Raw genomic sequence first — 21,685 nt, 5'->3', positions numbered from 1 at the left:
ACCTCCAGCCTTTCAGTTCATTACTACTCTTGTTAAAAATTGTTGAGTTTTTGCTTCAATTGTGGACATTTCTTATAGTTTTGTTCTCTTTAATGGACTGTAATTGCAACTATATCTATGGTGAAATCTCTTGGCATGACCTCTAATTGCTACTGTTCAAAACATTCACTGAGTACCAAATTACGCTTGAGTTACAAGACCACACCCACTCCTTAAGTGACAGCCAAACTAGGGGAGATGGTTATCGCTGATGCAGCCCCAACAAATTCTCTCACTAGACAGAAATACACCACTTCCTCAATGATGAGAAAATTACACTCATAACAGAGTGTGCTCTCAAACCGCTCTAGGAAAAACCGCGCGCGTACGTACACACACACACACACACACACACACACACACACACACACACACACACACACACACACACACACAAATCAACCTACCAATAAGACTGAGCACTCCAGGCCAGTAAGCTTCAAGAGACTGGAAAACAGGCAGAGTCACCTGCCCCTTGGACATTGACACCCAAAGATGCCAGTCATCGCGACTCAAATATTTATCAATAGCTGAACGCCCTTCTTGAAACATGCGCATCAACTCTGGTCTCTGCAATAATATAGCTCCCTTTGCAAGATATTCATAATAAGAATCCACTCCAGCACCTATTCCAGCATCTTGTGCAGTCCATTTACCAGTCTGCACATCAATATGATTTCCCACTAGGCCAATTGCAGAGCGATGATTATACAAAGCATGAAGTGCATTCATTGCCACCTGCAACAAACAATGTATACACAACATCAGTGTTAAGATATTCATAATAAGAATCCGCTCCAGCACCTACTATGGTATGTTGGAGAATACCCTTGTCAATCTGTAAATCAAGATGATTTCCCACTATGCCAATTGCACAGCAATGGTTATACAAAGCACGAAGTGCATTCATAGCCACCTGCAACAAACAATGTACATTATATTAGTGTTATATGAGTAAGGTGCTGCTACACTACAAAAGGTGGTGAGCAGCAATTCATTAATCAGTACAAGGCATCAGTCATTCCACGTCAAATCAACACAGGTGTCAATCCGACCACCACCAATTTTCATCATATTTGGTGTGTTCATTGCACATGACAAGAGAATGAAAAACGCCAAATTGCAGAACTGCAGCACAAATACAACGAAAGCAGTGGCCACAAAAAATTCTCAGATAATTTTGGAAAGGCCTGGGAACAAACTTTCAAATAATATGCAATGTGGACATTCAAGAAATTTACACAATTACGGCCAATGACCTTATTCTTTTGACATTAAATACCTCAAAGCATGTCACCTTCAAAATTCATGAAAAAATATATTTCAAGTTGGGATGATATACACTGTTCAGCCTTTTACATCGGCATGGCTGCATGACTACCACCCAGATATCAGTCAGTATGAATGGGCATAGGCAGAGGGCTTATACAAGTAACACACAATATCCTGTTGCCGAGCATGATAACATGACAGCCATGATATCGGTGCCTGTTTCACCGCATGCACCATCTGGATACTTCTCCCAGACACCAGTTTTTCAGAACTCCTCAGTTTGGAACTAGCACTACAAAATGTCCTTGGTTCTCGCCACCCAACCGGCATTAATTTACGCTAATTCCTTGTGTCTCAGTATTTCTTCACAGTAGCTACTCCTTTCTTCACTCCATTTCAGTTTTCTACATCTTTCATTTTCTGGCTTGTTTAGTTTTTGCTGCCCCCCCCCCCCCCCCCCCCCCCTCCTGGGCGACTTTTCTGAACTGTACCACTTTTATTAACCCTCTACAGTCCTTTTCCTTCACCCCTCTTTCGTTCCCTTCAACTCTTCTGCCAGAAGAAAGAGCCACTGGCTCTGAAAGCTTGTAAAAGTTACACCCTTCTGTGTGTGAGTGTGCGTGCATGTGTGTTTCCCTACTGCTGCTTGGTGAGTAGATTTTTCATCTATCCGTTTACATTATATTAAAAACAAAGATTCCAAGACTTACCAAACGGGAAAGCGCCGGCAGACAGGCACATGAACAAAACACACAAACACACACACAGAATTACGAGCTTTCGCAACTGGCAGTTGCTTCGTCAGGAAAGAGGGAAGGAGAGGGAAAAATGAAAGGATGTGGGTTTTAAGGGAGAGGGTAAGGAGTCATTCCAATCCCGGGAGCGGAAAGACTTCCCTTAGGGGAAAAAAAGGACAGGTGTACACTCGCACACACACACACATATCCATCCGCACGTATGTGCATAGATTGCTACTAATATAGTAGAGATGCCGAGTCAGATACAGGCACAACAAAATGACTATTAAACATGTAAGCTTTCGGCCAGGTCACATGAGCACTGTGACTGGCTGTTGAGGCCAGACTCTGGCCTCGGCAGCAAGAGACAATGGTGTGTACATGCTTTTTTTTTTGTCTATTTCAGAAGGAGGCCTTCTGGCCAAAAGCTTACATGTTTAGCAGTCATTTTGTTGTGCCTGTCTGTGCCTCATCATCTCTGTTATATCATGAGTCCTTTTCATAATACTGTCAGTACACACAGGGTCATGTTTAGGGCAGTCAGGTATGGTAACAAATGAAATATGATCTATTCCACAGGTTTCTGGATACTTATAACCAACAACACATAGATGGTGGTCTGTGCATTGTTACAGTGATAAAAACTGCAGGAGAAAAACATTAGTATCTGCAAAATCCCATATTACACAGTATTCACTGTCACAAAGTGTCACATTCAGATACTGTAGAAATTCAGACAATTGGATGCAGGAAGCCCCTTTTTTTTCTTTTTTAATTTGCTTGCTAAATTTTCCAAGATGTCTTCAACAGAACACAGACAAATGTCCACAGTCTGAATGTTATTTGATCAATTCCATTTTTGTCACACTTACATGCAAGGTGGAGGCACTGTATGGCAACAGATGAGGGAAGTATGTGTGTCCAGATAAGCAGTGAACTAGCAGCATATGTTTGAACCTGATTCAGTAAAAGGTGTTATTTGAAGAGTTACAACTGAACATGAGCATTTGTGGTAAAGTTCTGCAAATTTTGAACACTTGCATCACCAACAGTTTCAGACTACTTTGGATTGCTAAAAAAACTAATGCTTTAACTTAGGAACTTTGCATTTAACTAAGTTATTTGATAGCTGTATCTGTCTGTCATTATTTCACTTACCAGAAAAGGAAAGTTGCTACTCATCGTATAGTGGAGATGCTGAGTTATGATAGGTACAACAAAAAGATTCACACAGTTGTGTGTGTGTGTGTGTGTGTGTGTGTGTGTGTGTGTGTGTGTGTAATGGCCGAAAGCTCTGTGTGAATCTTTTTGTTGCACCTATCGCGACTCACCATCTCTGTTATATGGTGAGTAGCGACTTTCCTTCTCTGGTATTGTTACATTCCATCCTGGATTTTCCATTGTCTGATTATTTCACCTACATTATATTATAGGCAGTGGATGACAGGATATGAGACTTTATGCATGGATTTGTGTTAAACATTGGATGAGAGAAGTCTCGCTCAGACATACACAGTAGTCCAATACAATGACACACTGTAAGAGCTTTTCACATCGTTACACACTTAATTGCTGTTCACAGTAGACCAAAAAAGCTTGATCTAGAATTATTTTCAAATTACATAACAAATAATTAGGCTTCTGTCTTCACTACAGTGGAAAGAGACTACAGTTTCATTACAGTTCTATACCTTAAGACAAATTAACCATACTCTAAAGTAACTGATGAGACATGCTGTTTGGCAATATCAAAGCCACTTCATAGTAGTTTTCATACCAATGACATTATCATTACAAAGTACAGAAGCAATTAGATGTGGAGGAAGATGATATGCAATAACATGGCCTAAAACTTAAATAAAGGAGAGTGATCTGGTGTTCGTAATAGGAAAAATGGACAGACGTACAGTAAAAATGATACTGTATGAGGCACAGCTGACAATGGTGGAAAGTTTAAAGGGCTTGGGGAGTATAATACAGTAAAATGGAAGAAATGAGTGACAGATAGATAAACAAACAGGCAAGGCAAGCTGATTGTTCTATGTGAAGTGTGAGGTACGATATGGGGTAAAGAAGTCTCTTAGAAAAGTAACAACGTGATATACTAATCATGTTATATAGTATATCAATGTTGCAGAAATATACATCACGAAGAAAAAGGAAAAAAATAAGGTGTGTGTAGGTGAGATGGAGGATTAGAGAAATGTGATGGTTCCAAAGACGGTAAAGATGAGATGTTGATTGATTAAGGAGATACCACATGGAATCCACTAAAGGAGAGAGAGAGAGAGAGAGAGAGAGAGAGAGAGAGAGAGAGAGAGAGAGAGAGAGAGGGGGGGGGGGGGGGGGGGGGGAGAAGTAGAGTAAAACCATACGGGCATATGAAGAGAGTGGATGAGACATGTGGATGAGACAATAATGCTGCATAAGACGCACACGGTGAGATGAACGGCAAGAGATACAAGTGTCTAAAATAGCTGGAAGAAAGGACACGCAAGAGAGAAGACAATTTGGCCAGAGTAACAGTAGAGAGGAAAACTGGAGAATATGAAGAGGTTGCATTCCAAGACGACAATGGTATTATTCTCTCTATTATGAAAACTATTAGTCCCCTTACTTCCACAACTACAACAACTTTCTGTAATTACCTTTGCTGTCATTAAAGTACTGCACAGGCATGCCACAACTGAACATGTCTCATCAAATGTTTTTCATTTTGGAATAAGGTCATCTTTCACTAGATAATGCCCTGTATGAGGGGAGAGCCATTCTGATTTTTTCTCTCACTTTAATGTAATACATATCTATCAATACACATTAGTTCACTGCCTTTATGAAGCTTCTTTAGCTAATGAAATTGCTTTTATTCTTCTCAACATGTCCCTTCATTTTTTTCATTGAAATTTCATTTGCTCCTGTCATTAAAATTTCGTTTTACTACAATTTAGTTACAATTTATTCTACAATAAATTGAATAAATACTGATAGAACAGTTCATGGCCGTACTGTCAATTCATACTGCCCAATGGGCACAATATTTTGGTGATCAGACACATTGCTATTACGAGGTGTGCTGACAAAAGAACCGGCAGTACACCCGTGGACTATTTGATCAACAAACATGCCGGAAGAAACTGAAGAGTACTGACTGGAACTGGAAATGTGGATTTCCAACTACAGAATAAAACAAACATTTTGAGTAAAACTGGCCACAACCAACCACAGGGGGAAGTCAATAAATAAATCACAAACACTAATTTATCTTATACTATGTTTAAATTACATGGACATATTTTGCCAAGAGTTATTAGCAAATGTATGCTTTGTTGTAGAGGCAGTGGGACATCGCATGGCAGGCAATGCAAGATGCTATATGAATGTACATGAGTAAAACAGTGTACAATCATTAGCTTTTTGTGGGCTAAAGGGCTGTCTGCAGAAGAAGGGCATCATGACATGCATCCTGTGTATGGTGGCTTATCTTCAAAAACTGTGTTCAATTGGATCTATGAGTTTAAAAGGGGAAGGCAAACACCAGAGTTTGGGAGCATCCATGTCGTCCTGTGACTGTGGCAACTGAACCCACAATGCAATGTGTGGAACAGATCTTTTATAATGAGCAGGGTGTTACAATCAATGATGTACTGGGTGCTGTAGGCTGTTCACATGGAACTGCTTTCATTGTCACACATGAGCAGTTTAAGTTTCATAAAGTTTGTGCATGGTGGATCCCCTGCAAGTTAATTGAAGAGCGCAAAATGAACAGAATGGGTCTTGCAGCACCTCATTCAGTATTCTGAGGGAGGAGAGGACTTCACAGCATGAACTACTGCAGGTAATGAGTCTTGGGTTCACACTTTCAACCAGGATCCAACAATTGTCAACAGAATGAAAACATTCAATCTCAAAAACAAAAATCAAGACCATTCCATCAGCCCACAAGGTTATGCTCACCCTGTTTTGGGACGTCCAAGGGGTCATACTGATGAAATTCTAGCACCATGGCAAGACTGAATTCCGTGTCATATTGCACCACTCCACAGGAGCTCCAACAGATCATTTGCCGCAAATGACCTGGCCTCCTGACAAATGGAGTGATTGTTTTGGATGACATGCCTGCCCTCATGCAGCAAGACAAAAACAGGAGTTGTTTTGAACATTGCATTGGGAATGGCTAGAATATCTGCCCTACAGTCCTGACTTATCCCAGTGACTTTCATCTGTTTGAGCCCCTAAAATCTCATTTGCATGACCAACATATTAAAACTGATAATGCCATAGCCAAAGAGGTGACATATTGTGACCGCAGTCAAGAAACTTCTTCCCTGCTGGTTATCAAGGACTTGTAAAGAGACAGAACATCTGTCTGACTGTAGAGGGTCTCTCTGTAGAAAAGGGAAATAAATTTCAGCCAGTTATGTTGATTACTATTGCCTCTACCCTGTTTTGTGACTTATTTATTGACTTACCCAAACATGTAGCAGCAGAGCATACCTCCTCAAACACTGGGTCACCTGTAAGCCTAGAAAGTGTCCCCATTTCAAGAATGAATGTGCCAACTCCAGCAGTACATGTGACACTTGTCTCACCAGGTGGCACTCCATAACGCAGATTCACTGTACCATATGGCATGCCAGTTGCTGTGTCAAAGGCAGCCAATAAGCGACGGGCCATATCCTCAGCCAGGTGCAGTAAAGGTCCATTGCAAGGCCAACCAGGCTCAACAGGAACTCCAGCCCTGAGAAGAAGTGATGGTTATCTCAATTACATGTAGAAATACGTACTTTCCTTAGTGACCTTCAGAAATAATACTTCACTACATTTACTAGGTGTTCATCGCAAATGTCAGAGGGGTTGACATTTTTAAATGAGCCAGTCAACACGATTCCACATCCCCAAACTTATTCCTAACTGTTTTCAGATCCGTAAACTGGGACAATTCAGATGGAACGTGTTAATAAAAAATACCTGGTCTTAGTAATTTTCAAAGTAGTCCTAAAAATCAACTGTAAAATGACTAAGGTAATGTATAATCAAAACACAGAAAAGGAAATATTGCATACTAACAATGAAGGCACAGAAGAAGTTTATGAATTTTTATCTTTAGGTCAGCTGAAGGCAACAACTGGATGGACAACAAACAATACCAACAGAAAAGTACAAATAGTCTGAATGCTTTAGGTATATTAAATAAAATTCTAAAAACTAAATTTTTGATGTATCTGAACTGGACAATTTACAGCAATGTTCGGTTCGGTTCAGTCCAGTCCTAACATGCGTTGACGCACATGAACACGCGGCCGATTTCAAAATAGTTCAGATGACGAGCAGTATAGCACATTAGCTGCTGCAGTTACTCTCTTGCAGGCTATTTCAGTTTCAGATATCCTGTTAGCGAATGTTCATCGCCAGAGTAACACTTTTCTCATAGAATTGGAAAATCAATTATATCTGGATAATTTGTTAAGCAAGCAAAGTTGTCTGGATGAAATTAAAAGATGAAGAAAAATGGACTGAGATATCTCAACAAGTTGAACAGTACACAATGGTTCCTCACTGAATCACAGCTATCGATGGTAAACATATCAAAACACAAAATCCAGAACATTCAATTTCCTCATACTTCACTGTTAGTATTGTTGGTGCTGTGTGACTCTGATTATTGTTTTATATACGAAAATTCACTGAAAAATCTTTTGATGTCCAGCACAGAACAACAGTCTTTTCATTACATCTGTGACTAAGTGCCACCTCTATGTGGTGAGTAGCTTTTCATATTGTTGAAAAATCATTGTAGCTACCAAAATAACGACTGTTAATGGAAAAATGCCATATGGCACTCCCTTACGTGATTGTAGGCAGGGCTTAATTTTGGCCAGAGAATGCTGGAATGGTTTTCCAGCACCTCTCAGAGATTTTTTTAAAGTCTCTGTACCAAGTTGGCATTAGAGATTTAAAATAATACATGTGTATTAAATAGCAGCATAACTATTATTTGCCACTGTGCCAGCAATGGTGAATGTGACAATGGGTGACCAGTGTGATGCAATGGGCAGGTGTGTGTGTGTGTGTGTGTGTGTGTGTGTGTGTGTGTGTGTGCACGCAACCACATGCACGCACAAAATGGCAAGATTTTTATAACTGGAAAGGGGGGGAGGGAGAGAGGTGGCATGGGATTATGTGGTTGAAGAGGTGCATTCCAGCAACTAAAATTTTAGAAGTTAGGCATTGATCGTAGAAAACAGCTGACTCATGAAAAAAGATTGAACTTTCAGCTAAATATGTTCAGTTTACTTTTGGTACAACATGTAGTAAGTGCAGAATACAACATTGCCCAAGAGACATCAGTGTGAATTGTGCTCAACACATTGTAAAAGTGATTACAGTACTTTATAACTGTGTTCGACACAGAGAAGGATTTCTACATAAAGACAACTTAAAAAAGATCTCTCTCCCCAAAATGGTCTAACCACTTCATAGGCAGACAATATTCTGGTTAAATTAACCGACTACTTTTTCAATGAAGACGGACTCGAATGTACAGCTTGTACCTTATGAACACCAATGAAGTTTTTCTTACCCATAATTTTCCCTTTATCTTGAGTTATTTCTCTCACAGAAGATCAAAACCAATTTTTCTCACACTCACTATCTAAAGATTTAATTCCCCCCCCCCCCCCACCCTGCTGATGCTATATTCTACATGGCCTTTCTTTTCTACTACATCAGTTAGTAGCTCGATGTTAATATCTTGCCTTCAGTGACACTCATTTTTCTCAACACTCAACAAAGAAAAATAATAGTAACACACAGAAAATGTGTCTGGTCATGGTGGAAATACATGGTCAACTGAGCAGCACATGGGCGCCATATACTTTTCTAACCCTGCGGCAAGGCGTGTTCAGCTGCGTCTAGAGAATTTTTCCACGAACACTGCATTAATGTCGTCAGCATTCATATGGTCAGCTGAAAGTTGAATGACAGATGACTAAATGTGTGATTTGAAAACATGAGTCAGATTTCCATCACTTGAACTTAGCCTAACAGAGTATTAAAGGCTCTGACGTGCGGCAGTGAGACATAGACGCCTAATACAAAAACCATTCAAAACTGCGGGTTGCTAAGTGAGCAGTGGAGAAATGCACACAGGGAATTATGAGGTGAGAGAGGAAATTAAACAATTGGGTGGAGGGAAAGAAATAAAAGAAATGACTGCAATGAAGTGGGCAAGATGTGTGTCCATACTCAAATGGAAGGTGGATGGATGGAGGAAGTTTCTACTTGGATTTTAGGAGGTTAGAAAAACCCCCACACTACAATATGAAGGTAGGTAGGTAGACAATGTTAGAAATGTGCAATAAAAAAGTCTAGGTGTGGCCTTCACCCAGCAATGGATGCCAAATTGACAATTATATGTATTTCATGAAATTTTAAGGTGGACAGCTAACTTTTCAGTATATCTGACAATAATATCACTTTTCAGTTCAAAACTTTAAAACATACTCTACATTCATTATATCATCATTTAGAGTAGATAATCAATATTCTGCTTATTGCTACATTGTTAGTTTTTAGAACATGGTAAATGCAGTTAAAGTGTGACATACTTTAGTTGGTAAAGCATGAACAATATATGTGTTATGGAATAGCATGCTAATATTAGTCGAATTCCTTCCACTTGAATGTCAGTAAGAAGGTGTGCCACTGTTGAGAAGCTGGCTTAAACAAATTATGAGTTGTTACTCTCTGTGTTCTCGTAATACTTGCTGGTAGATATGGAGGACTTCACTCTGTTCAAAATATCTCATTATGTTTCAGTTCAAAACATGTTATAGACTTCAACAAAACACAATATCAATGATATTGGATGTTAGCTTTGTGAACCAATTCTGTTGTCCTACTCACAGACAGGAGGGATCTATGCTGTTTTCCAATCACTGTGTGTGGTTTTGTTCCACGGATTTATAGCATACTATAGTTAAAATAAGAGTTTACTCATATGCAGATTGTGTATAAAATAAGACAGAAATCCCATCACACTCAGGAGCCTTGTTTAACTTTTGTGATTTCAGCGGTTTCTCAATGCCACTAACACTAATATCTGTTCTATCACTTGCCTCTGCAGCAGTGCAAGAAGTTAAGTGATTCACAGCATCAGTATCCACCTTAGCAAAGGAACATTCAAAACCTGAGTTCAGTATTTCTGGTTTTGCTTTGCTACCCTTAATTTCGATTCCCTTGTCATCCATGAGTGGCCGGACACTAACTTCAATGTCGCTGACAGCCTTTCAATATGGCCAGAATAGTTTTGGATTTTCTGCAAGATCTTTCGATAATACTCTTCTACGATAATCATTGAAGGCTCCACATGAGATCTTTCAATAATATTCTGCTAGGGCAGTCACTGAAGACTCCACATATGGGCCCTTGACAGCTAGAACAGTTTCATTCAGTGTGTCCTTCTATGGCCATATGCTTGGTTTTACCCTGTTACGCATAAATAATTGTTTCTCAGAAGTTTGTTTACAGTAATTATATATAGCATGGATCGTCCCTCCCATCATGAACTGTTCTAATAGGTACACATATATACAGTGTCCGCTCCACAATTCTTTTAAACTGAAGACATATTTCTTCTACATTCTCCTGTCTGGAGATGTGACACTATTGGCTCTTATGCAACTTAACACCACAGGAAAAGACCTCCTTACATTTAAATTTATATTAGATGTTAACAAATTGCCCATTTTCACATGTGTGTTTCATGTTATGGTCATTCTGTGTTTTATATCCTCTTTACTTCAGCTCTCATCAGTTGTTTTGCCACCCAAATGCCTCTCTTACATTATCCCTATTTGATTTCATGTTGCTAAAACTGTACTCGCCTGACCAGAAATTCTATTTTTCATACCACAGCATTTAACTAATTTTCACTATACCTAACATGGACCTATCCATTTTTTTTTCAAGTTCCTTAATCTACCTGTTTGGTTAAATTAACCACAGTCCATGTTCTGACATGTAAACTAGCAACTTAAATTATGCAGTTTATTACTGTTGAATCAACAAAACACTTAACAATAACAACTTCAAAATTATTTTATATCTGCTGTACTACTTACCTATAAGATAATAAGTGAGCACTTAACAATCCTCCTATAATGCGAATATTGGTTTCAAACACAGATACATTAATATTTGCATCAAAATTGGCATGAGTGGTGACTATGTTCACAACTCGCTGGAATTCTGTGTAATTTCCCATAACAGCCAATGTATCAAGAGCATCAATCAGTGTCAACGAATAACTGCAACAGTGACACAAAGTTGAGTTTAGTATTAACAAACAACAAAAGAAAACAATTACAAGAATATCTGAAAGTTGCTGACAGATTAAAGCTGAGTGCCTGACTGGGGCTCGAACATGAGACTTTTACCTGTCACGGGCAAGTGCTCTAGCAACCCACAACCCACCTGCAAAGCTTCACTTTCACCATTGCCTCTTTTCTCAGCTTACAAACATGACAGAAGTTGTTCAACACACTTTGTGGGGCTAACACTCTAGGAAGAAATGACACTTAACAGAATTTTAAGACAAGTGCTGTGCTTGTACCACTGTTGGCTAAAATGGAGTGTAAATCCTAAGATAATCAGTCTTTCCTATCAGCTAGTAAGATGTCATGTTTCTGTGGTAGTCAGAAGACAGGCTAGATGCAGTTCTTCACACTACTCTAACATATAAAAGCCTCTTCATCTCTGCGTAACTACTGCAATCTACATCCATTTGAACCTGCTTACATTATCAAATTGAAGGTTCCTTGATGCCACAGAATGTGTGATATCAACAGATTCCTTCTTTTACTCAAGTTGTGCCAAAAATGTTTTTCTTCTGTTGAGCACTCATGTTTCTTTTCTGTACTAGGCTACTCCAAACAATTATTTTCTGAAAAGATTACCTAAATTAAGTTTATATGTTATAAACCATTTCTCCTTTTAGAAATGCTTTTCCTGCTATTGCCAGTCTGCATTTTTCATCCTCTGTACTTTGGCTGTCATCAGTTATGCTGCTGCCCAAATACAATGGAAAGGGGGGGGGGGGGGCACCACTCACCGGCTGCTTTGTGTGTCCCACTACCTAATCTAGTTTCTTTAGCATCATCTGATTTAATTAGAATACATTCCATTATGCTTGTTTTAGTTTTCTTGATGTCCACCTTATAGCTTCTTTTCAAAACATTATCACATTCATCCAAATGCTCTTCAAAGTCTTAGCCAACCCTGAGAGAACTGCAATTTCATTGGAAGACTTCAGATTTCTACCTGAATTACAGGTAAAATCTGTGGCACACTACAATGTTTAAATAGTTATGGAATTTTTTGCTGCAGGAGGAAACTTTATCAACACGTAATGCCTTTTTCTGGTTAAAGAAAGCATCACTACTTTTCAGTGCTTGCTTAACAAAAGAATTGTCATGGCCATGTAGTTTATTTAAATGACAACTGCTTGTTATCCAGTACTTCCACCCATTCTCCTCCCACTGACAAGCCATCCTCTTACTTAACAGCACAATGGTAGCACACTAAGACATAGTACATCTAATTACAGAGCCTCATCACCTTTCTGCCATAGTTGTGTGTTTGTTTTATGTAGTCTTGGATATTTGAAATCTTTTTTATGGTGTGTATATTGTTTTTCTGCCTTTACAGTACTGACAGTCAGAATAACAAACATTCTGCTATGGTGACTTCTCATCCAGTCCACTGCCTCAATATTGCGTGTAGTTCTGCATCATAATATGTTAGTACTGTGGGGAGGCAAAACATGAAGTGATATTCAAGGAAATCAATGTAGCTGTGTTGAGTATCACCCTGCTTACATTCAAGAATCTATATAATTATGAAATAGAATTAAAACTAAAGATGAAACAGTTTTTTGGGGCAAAGATCTTTTTGCTTGTCATCAAGTCATGAAGTTTAAAATCACTCCTGGCCTCTGCAGTCACCAGGGTGACAATTTAATCTCTCTCTTGTTCATATGGTTCAAGAAAAGCTGATAATCACTGTATTTTGACAACACTCGCTACATACAATTCAGTACTGCCACAGAACTTTACAGGCTACTCAAATAAATAGAAATGAAAAGAAAGAAGTGCTAAGGTTTTGTGACCACAGGTCTCACAATCTTAACTAGAAAACTCACACCTGGGAACTTATGAAGCACCTCAGTTTGATCAGATTTGCAGGTACACAGCTACTGCTAACTATTTCATTATGTGTATTTACTTTTGCTAATCAGTTATGGCATGATTCTTTGGAGAAACTCAACTTACACAGATACTATTTTCAGATTATTGAACCAAGTAAAATGAATTTTTTTCTGTTGAAAAACTATTCCTATTTCACTGAACAGTATCTGCAGACAACCTTATAAAACTAATATTTCAAGTTATATTTTATAAGGAGAAGTCAAATGAAAATGAGACAGACGGAAACAAGTAAGTAAACTGTTTATTACTTCAAAAGTAATTTCCTTTACTGTTAATACATTTAGCCTACTGTGAGACAAGGTGGTCAATATTTTCATGGAAAAACCTTTGCGGCTCCCTATGGAACTGTGATTCTACGTCTTTGTCTGAAGCAACTCATCAGCAATGAAAGTCTTTCTTCAGGCCTCAAACATGTGGGAATCGCGTGGAGAGAGAGACCGGAACCAAATGGAGGATGTTTTAAGGACTTTCCGGCAAAACTTCTGCAGCACAATAGAAACAAGAGGCACATCAGCTCTAGATAATGCCCTTTTTCTTTGATTGCAAGGGCACACTGCTCACTGACTTCCTGGAACAGAGCACCTCAACTAATGCACGGAGGACACAGACCCCTTGCAAAAACTGAAGAGTGCCACCAAGTCAAAATGCGCACCAATGCCAACATCATTCTGTTGCAGGATAATGCTCATTCACATGCTGTCGAGGTTGTTTCAACTACGCTGCAGAAATTTTCTTATGTCCATACAGTCTCAATCTCTCACCATGTGATTTCTGTTCTAACTTCACAACACTGTATTTTACTGTATGAACAGTACACACATGTGGAAGGCAAGGTACAATACAATTAGCAATACACAAGTAGCCAGTAGAGCCTTGCACTCCAACCTATATAGTCATTAGTCCCAACAGAGCGTGCAGCCGGCAGGCTGTACATGCAACTGTTGTCATATTAACAGACTGGATGGCCTCTAGTGGCCAAATCAAGAAAAAACTTCACACACAAACTACGAAGTGGTGCACACACTAATTTGGTACTTACAGCACCCCTCTTCCTTTGTGAAGAAATGAGGACTGAGCTCACATCCATGTCCTCTGTGGTCGACATAGGTTGGTGAGTCATGTGATGCACTGCCACTGATGCATAATATCAGAAGTAGTGCGATTATAGACACTACAGTGACTGCCCACCTGTGAGAGGCCATATGGTGGGACAGGTGACGCTGGCACAACTTCCATTTCCATTTCCGTGTCCAAGTCCAACCCCGGGGAAGGAGGTTGCAGTGAAGGCAGCAAAACAGGTGGCACTGAATGGGATGGAGGCAGCAGCAGAACAGGTGGTGCTGGATGTGATGAAGGTGGCAGCGACGGAGGCATCAGCTGTGACAGTGTTGGAGCCAGAGTCCTACTGTGACCCCCAGCAGCTGAAGGGGGCACCTACAGCAGAGGAGACATCAGCAATGGTGGGAGAGAAGGCGAGGGCACCGACCAAGATGTAGGAGATGGCCAGGTGGACAGAGGACATGGCAATGGTGGAGGCGCATCCCATGCGCAGCTGCCCACATGAGATCACAGCTGGTTAAAGTGTCATGACACCCTTTCCTCAGCCGTGTGGATGATGCCGAGGCATCAGCCACAGGTACTCTCGATTACCACCGGCACTCATTGTGGCTGGCAGCCAAACCTGCGAGCCAAAACAGCTGTACCAGACCGGAAGCATTGCAGCACCGCTGCTAGGGGATGGCCTAGTGTTGGCTGAAGTAGATATAGCAGAGTCCAGGATTGACAACCATGCAGCAACTCTGCCAGACTCATATTGCCAACAGCAGTGAACTTATAAGAACTGAGGGACTGCTCCAGAGCTACTTCCAGTTACACATCCGAAAAACATTTTTCTGATACAAGTCTTAAATGTTTGTACTAGTCATTCCGCTTCCCTGTAAAAATGAGGGTGGAAAGGAGGTACCATGACACAGTGAACACTTTTTTTAAAATTTTATAAAAGTTGTTCATGTTCCTGAGATATGAACTAGGGGCCATTGACTGTAATTAACATACACAGAAGACATTCCATTGCAAATATTTTTGACAAAGCTGAAATTATTGCCACCGCAGAAGTAGATAGACAAGGCACCGCATACAATCATCAATTACAACAAGCTAATAGAAGTTCAACAAAGATCCCACAAAATCTACATTAATTTGTTCCCAAGGCTGTTGAGGATCCGGCCATGGTAAAAAAGAAGCATGGGAAGTTGCCTGATGGGTGGCACTGTGGGCATACTGCACCACACACACTATTTCCCCATCAATGCCTGGCCGAAAAACATGTCTGGTTGCTAATGAGTTTGTAGTGACTCACCCTAGTGGTCCACAAGTAATAAGCACACAACCTCACACCACACGGCAGATGGGACTACAACCAAGGGAACAGTGGCCTCTGTAGCTAACAGCAGCACTCCATCCCAATGAGAACAACAATTTTGTAATGCACAATAATTTCTCAAAGTATCAGAAACACAACTTGGAGGTTTGTGTGGCCAACCATGTTGCACGAAAGAAACAACTTTACTTAAAACATCTAAATGGAAACAAATTAGTTCCTCTTCATCAAAATCTGGATCCAAATAAATTGGCAAATGCTATATGGTGTCGGCATTTGCACGTTATGCTGTAGGTTGAAAATGTATTTTGTTATTGTACTGTGACAGGAAAGGAGCCAACCACTGTATGAAATGTGTGGCTTTGTCCGACCAGAACACCAAAGGTTAAAAAGAGACACCAGTGGTTTCGGATCTGTAATCACATGAAACTTACACCTGTACAAATAAACATGACATTTTTTGACACTGAGACGTGTCTGTCACTAACGTGTTGGCCTGGATGAAAATTGACTGAACATGGAGGCTGGTGCAGTTCAGATTTCAATTGGAATGCCCAGTCACAAGCTGGGGCACACCTTTTTTTAAATAATGTATGGAGCAGTTGTGGTGCAATAGCAGTGTCTGGTAGGAATTTGTGGTAGTATGCAATGTTACCTGAAACTGCCTGTAATTCCTCGATGGACGTGGAGTGTTGCAATGCGGCAATAGCATCAATATGCTGGTGCAATGGCTTAATGCCTGCACAATGCTTCAAAACTCAATAAATAATGGATGGTTGAAAAACTGTGTATTGTCCAAATCATAATTTAACCCTGCTGACTGTAAAATAGAAAATAGAGCATGAAGACTCTGCAAATGTTCCATTGTAAAGGCACCAAACACACTATGTTATCTAAATAGTTGATGCAGTTTGGAACTGACACAATAAGATGCTCTAAAAAGTGTTGAAAAGTAGCTGGTGTGCTTGCCATACCAAATGGCAAACCTGGTATTAATAAAACCTAATGGGGTATTGATAACTAAAAGACATTTAGATTATTCGGTAAGTGGCAGCTGTAAATACACCTCAGTCAAGTCAATCTTTGAAAAATAATGGCCCCCTCAATAATTTTGCAAACAGCTCGTCAGGGTGCAGAAAATGATAGGTATCAATGACTGGCTGAGCATTAATAGATTTGTTAAAATTAATGAAGAGTCTTGTTTACCAACAGGTTTTTTGACTATCATCAGTGGTGTCGACCATTCACTGGAAGAAATAGGTCAAATAACATCAAGGGATTGAAGACACTCTGATTCTCCTTTTACTTGATCCCATACAGTTATGGTACCAGGTGTGCCTGGAAAAAATGAGTGTGGAGAGTCTGTTTCATAATAACACGAAGTTGAAATTCTGTTGCACAACTCAGTCCTGGAGAAAGTTGAGAGGAAAATTCAGCACAGAGGGCATCTAATTGTTGATCTGGAATGTGATCAGAAACCAAATGCAGTTCATCATCGATAGAGAATACAAACAGCTTAAAAGCGCCCAAACCAAAAAGATTTTCCGTGTAAGCAATGTCCACAACTACAAATTTTAATGAATGAAACACAGCCTTATAAGTCACAGGTACAGAAAATTGTCCAAGAATGGGAAGCTGTTGTTTGTTATAACTCACCAGCCTCTGTGATACTGGAGTCAGAGGGGGAGAACCCAAATCCACTCAAGTCTGAGAATTCAACAATGTTGCTGCTGCACCTGTGTCCATCTGCATTCTCAATGGTTTGTTAAACACAGAAACTTCAGTGTATATCTTGCTTTGAGACACTGTCATGACTGACATACTGTTCACATCCATGTTCGTTTCATCTCCACTCACATTTCTACAGAAGCAATGTGTCCTTTCTTTCTTTGAGTCATCAGCCTTCTGACTGGTTTGATGCGGCCCGCCACGAATTCCTCTCCTGCACCAAGCTCTTCATCTCAGAGTAGCACTTGCAGCCTACGTCCTCAATTATTTGCTGAATGTATTCCAATCTCTGCCTTCCTCTATGGTTTTTACCCTTTGCAACTCTCTCTAATACCATGGAAGTTATTCTATGATGTCCTAACAGTTGTCCTTTCATCCTGTTCTTTCTCCGTCTCAATGTTTCCCACACATTCCTACCCCCTCTGATTCTGCACGGAAACTCCTCATTCCTTACCTTATCAGTCCACCTAATTTTCAATATTCGTCTGTAGCACCACATCTCAAATGTTTCGATTCCTTTATGTTCCAGTTTCCCCCATAGTCCATGTTTCACTATTATATAATACTGTGCTCCAATTGTACATTCTCAGCAATTTCTTCCTCAAATGAAGGCCTATGTTTGATACTTTTCATTGATATCCTTTCACCCTGGATTTTAATTGAATTCCTGAACCTTCCTTTTATTTCCAACATTGCTTCTTCAGTGTACAGATTGAAGAGTAGCCCCGAAAGACTACAACCCTGGGTTACACCCTTCTTAATCCAAGCACTTCTTTCTTGGTTGTCCACTTTTATTATTCCCTGTTGGCTCTTGTACATATTGTATTAACCACCCCTGCCCCCCCCCCCCCCCCCTCTAGCTTACCCCTATTTTTCCCAGAATTTCTTCCACCATTTTACAATGTCGAACGCTTTTTCCAGGCCGACAAATCCTATGAAAGTGTCTTGATTTTTTCCTTTAGTCTTGCTTCCATTATCAACCATAATGTCAGAATCACCTCTCTGGTGCCTTTACCTTTCCTAAAGCCAAACTAATTGTCATATAACTTATTCGCAATTCTCTTCTGTAAATCATTCTTGTAAGCAACATGGATGCTTGAGCTGTTATGCTGATTGTGCAATAATTCTTGCAATTGTCAGCTCTTGCAGTCTTTGGAATGGTGTGAATGATGTTTTCCAAAATTCAGATGGAATGTCCACAGACTCATACATTCTATAACGCCAATATGATTAGTTGTTTGTTGCCACTTCACCCCATGATTTTAGAAATTCTGATGCAATGTCATCTATCCCTTCTATTCTTTTAAATCCTGATTCTAATACTGGATCCCTTCTCTCTTCTAAATTGACTCCAGTTTCTTCCTGTATCACATCAGACAAATCTTCCCTCTTATAAAAGCATTCAATGTATTCTTTCCATCTATCCACTACATTTAACCATGGAAATCCCATTGCATTCTTAACATTATCACCTTTGCTTTTAATTTCACCAAAGGTTGTTTTAACCTTCCTATATTCTGAGTCAGTTCTTCTGACAATCATTTCTTTTTCGATTTCTTCACATATTTCATGCAACCATTTCACCTTAGCTTACCTGCACTTCTTATTTATTTCATTCCCCAGCAACATTTTTGCATTTTCTTCTATCACTGATGAACTGAAGTTTCTCCTGTTACCCATGGTTATTTTGCACTTACCTTCTTTGTATGTTTTTCTTTCCAAATTCTGTGATTGCCCTTTTCAGAGGTGTCCATTCCTCTTCAATTGTACTGCCTGCTGAGCTAGTCCTTATTGCTGAATCTATATCCTTTGAGAATTTAAAGCCTATCTCACCATTCATTAGTACTCCTGTATCCCACTTCATTGTGTAATGATTCTTCCAGACTAATCTCTTAAACTTTGGCCTACTCTTCATCACTACTAAATTGTGAGCTGAGTCTATATCTGCTCCTGGGTACACCTTACAATACAGTATCTGATTTTGGAATCTCCGCCTGACCATGATGTAATGTAACTGAAATCTTTCTATGTCATCCTGCCTTTTCCAAGTGTACCTCCTCCTCTTGTGATTCTTGAACATAATATTTGCTGTTATTAGCTGAAATTTATTACAGAACTCAATTAGTCTTTCTCCTCTCTCATTGTTTGTCCCAATCCCAAATTCTCCTGTAACCTTTTCTTCTACTTCTTCCCCTATAACTAAATTCCAGTCCCTCATGACTTTCAGCTTGCAGAGTCTGCATGTATACCTGAACTAACATTGTCAGTGCTGGTCTGCTGTTGATTCTGATAGGAATGACCCTATTGCTGAACTGTTCACAGTACCACACTCTCGTCCTACCTTCCTATTCCTAATGAATCCTACTCCTTCTATGCCATTTTCTGCTGCTGTTGATATTACCCTATACTCATCCGACCAGAAATCCTTATCTTCTTTCCATTTCACTTCACTGACCCCTACTATATATAGATTGAGAATTTGCATTTCCCTTTCAGATTTTCTAGTTTCCCTACCACATTCAGGCTTCTGACATTGAATGACAACTCATACAATGTCATCTTTTCACTGGTTATTCAAATTTTTTCTCACGGTCACCTCCCCCTCAGCAGTCCCTGTCTTACAGCACCTATTACATCTTTCTCAGTGCTTGGGAAACATGGTCCATTTGTGTTGAATGAAGCTTATGGGTGTGGAAGCAGCAGGGCATGAGGATGTTGATGTTGCGACTCAGGCTACTATTGTTGTGAACGATGATGACCTATAATATGCTGAGACATCTATTGGATTGCTGCAATAGCATCTACATTCCCTTGAGAACCGACTGAAGGCTAGGAGGGGTGAGAGGAACTGCTTTCTATAACTTTGTACCAGGCTTCTATCTGACTGGCTGCAGCCTGTGAAACTTCAGGTAACTGAGTTATGTTCACTACTTCCATAAGCGTAGGATTCTCACAATGTAGACCTCATTCTCAAACTTCCCTTTTACCTTCCCTATCAGGAACAAAACATACAATTATATCAAGAACCATTTGACCAGCACAGGATTCCTTATGAATACTTCTCACAAAATTATGACAACAGCTAAGTCCATGTAATTCTTCTGTGTGTGCCCTGTACAAATGTTCTGGCCACTTTTGGCAGCAGTGAAACTCCACACGAATAGCAATAAAGTGACTATGTTTACAGTGATAGGTAGAAAGTAACTCACACATCAGATCAAAAGAAAGGTTGAAGGTGGTTGTAAGGGGGCGAGCTGACACAATAACTGATACACATGAGGTGAAATCCATGACAAAAAAAGAGCCTTGCAGAAGTTCACGTCTATTACCCTAAATACCTGGAAATGTTGTTGCAGATATTTTTTGTAAGCATCCCAGTCTTCTGGTGCAATGTCATATGCTGGAAATGGTGATGGATATGTTGTTGGTGGGGCAGCAGGTTGTAAGCACTGCCTCCAAAGAAATTATACTGAAAGGACCAATGAGTGAATTAGAACATGTGGAGTTAAATACCTTGCTTATCACCAAAAGTTTTTCTAACCCAAGAAAACTGTACTTTATTGTTTGAACAGTACACAAATATGAAAGCAAGGTACAATACAATCAGAAATACACAAGTGGCAGGCAGGGCCTTGTGCTCCCGCATATGTAGTAATTAGTTCCAACATGGGGTGCAAACAGCAGGCTGCACACGCAAATGCTGTCATTTTAGCAGGCTGAAGGGCCTCTAGTGACCGAATTGAGCACAAACCTCACATGCAAACTATGAAGTGGCACATACACTATATTGGTAGTTAGAGGATTTACCATACTATTGGAGTGTTGAAGAAAGACAATCATGGTCATCAGTTTCCTTCAGGGAAGAGGTACACACTGGTTACAATTGTGGTTCCAGGCAACTGCAAACATTTTTCCATATTGGTTGTCTTGTCTCAAAGTGGGATACATATATTAACAGTAACAGCAATCACTTTTGAAATAATAAATAGTTTTACTTACTTTTTTCCACCTGTCCTGTTTTGATTTGACTGACCCTTACAACTAAAGTTAGCACTTCAACACAAAAATATTTCACAATGTTACATCAAACAATGGAAAATCCAGAATGGAATGTAACAATATTGTGAAAAGGCAAGTTGCTACTCACCATATAGCAGACGTGCCGAGTTGCAGATAGGCACAACAAAAATGCTCTAACATACATAGCTCTCGGCCAGTAAGGCATTTGTCAAAATTAGATGACAAACACACACATACACACT

The 21,685-nt window shown here is 39.8% G+C and overlaps 1 protein-coding gene across 3 annotated transcripts in view; it reads right to left on the bottom strand.

Annotated features, from left to right (window-relative positions):
* Positions 1–21,685, bottom strand: part of LOC126354152 (ER degradation-enhancing alpha-mannosidase-like protein 2) — a 94,648-nt gene that overhangs the window by 66,934 nt on the left and 6,029 nt on the right. The window contains exons 2-5 of one of the 3 annotated variants that reach the window (XM_050003566.1): positions 21,231–21,322; positions 11,171–11,356; positions 6,543–6,786; positions 447–777 (exon numbers count right to left, since the gene is read on the bottom strand). In XM_050003566.1, coding sequence (XP_049859523.1) covers positions 447–777; positions 6,543–6,786; positions 11,171–11,313 — 718 coding nt within the window. In that variant the 5' untranslated portion in view covers positions 11,314–11,356; positions 21,231–21,322. Of the gene's footprint in view, positions 1–446; positions 778–6,542; positions 6,787–11,170; positions 11,357–14,503; positions 14,750–21,230; positions 21,323–21,685 lie in introns of all 3 variants that reach the window. The other 2 variants (XM_050003565.1, XM_050003564.1) reach the window with 2 other exon arrangements.

Source organism: Schistocerca gregaria, chromosome 3, assembly GCF_023897955.1.
Source record: "Schistocerca gregaria isolate iqSchGreg1 chromosome 3, iqSchGreg1.2, whole genome shotgun sequence".
NCBI lineage: Eukaryota > Metazoa > Arthropoda > Insecta > Orthoptera > Acrididae > Schistocerca > Schistocerca gregaria.
This window is presented reverse-complemented; position numbering and strand designations above follow the sequence as displayed.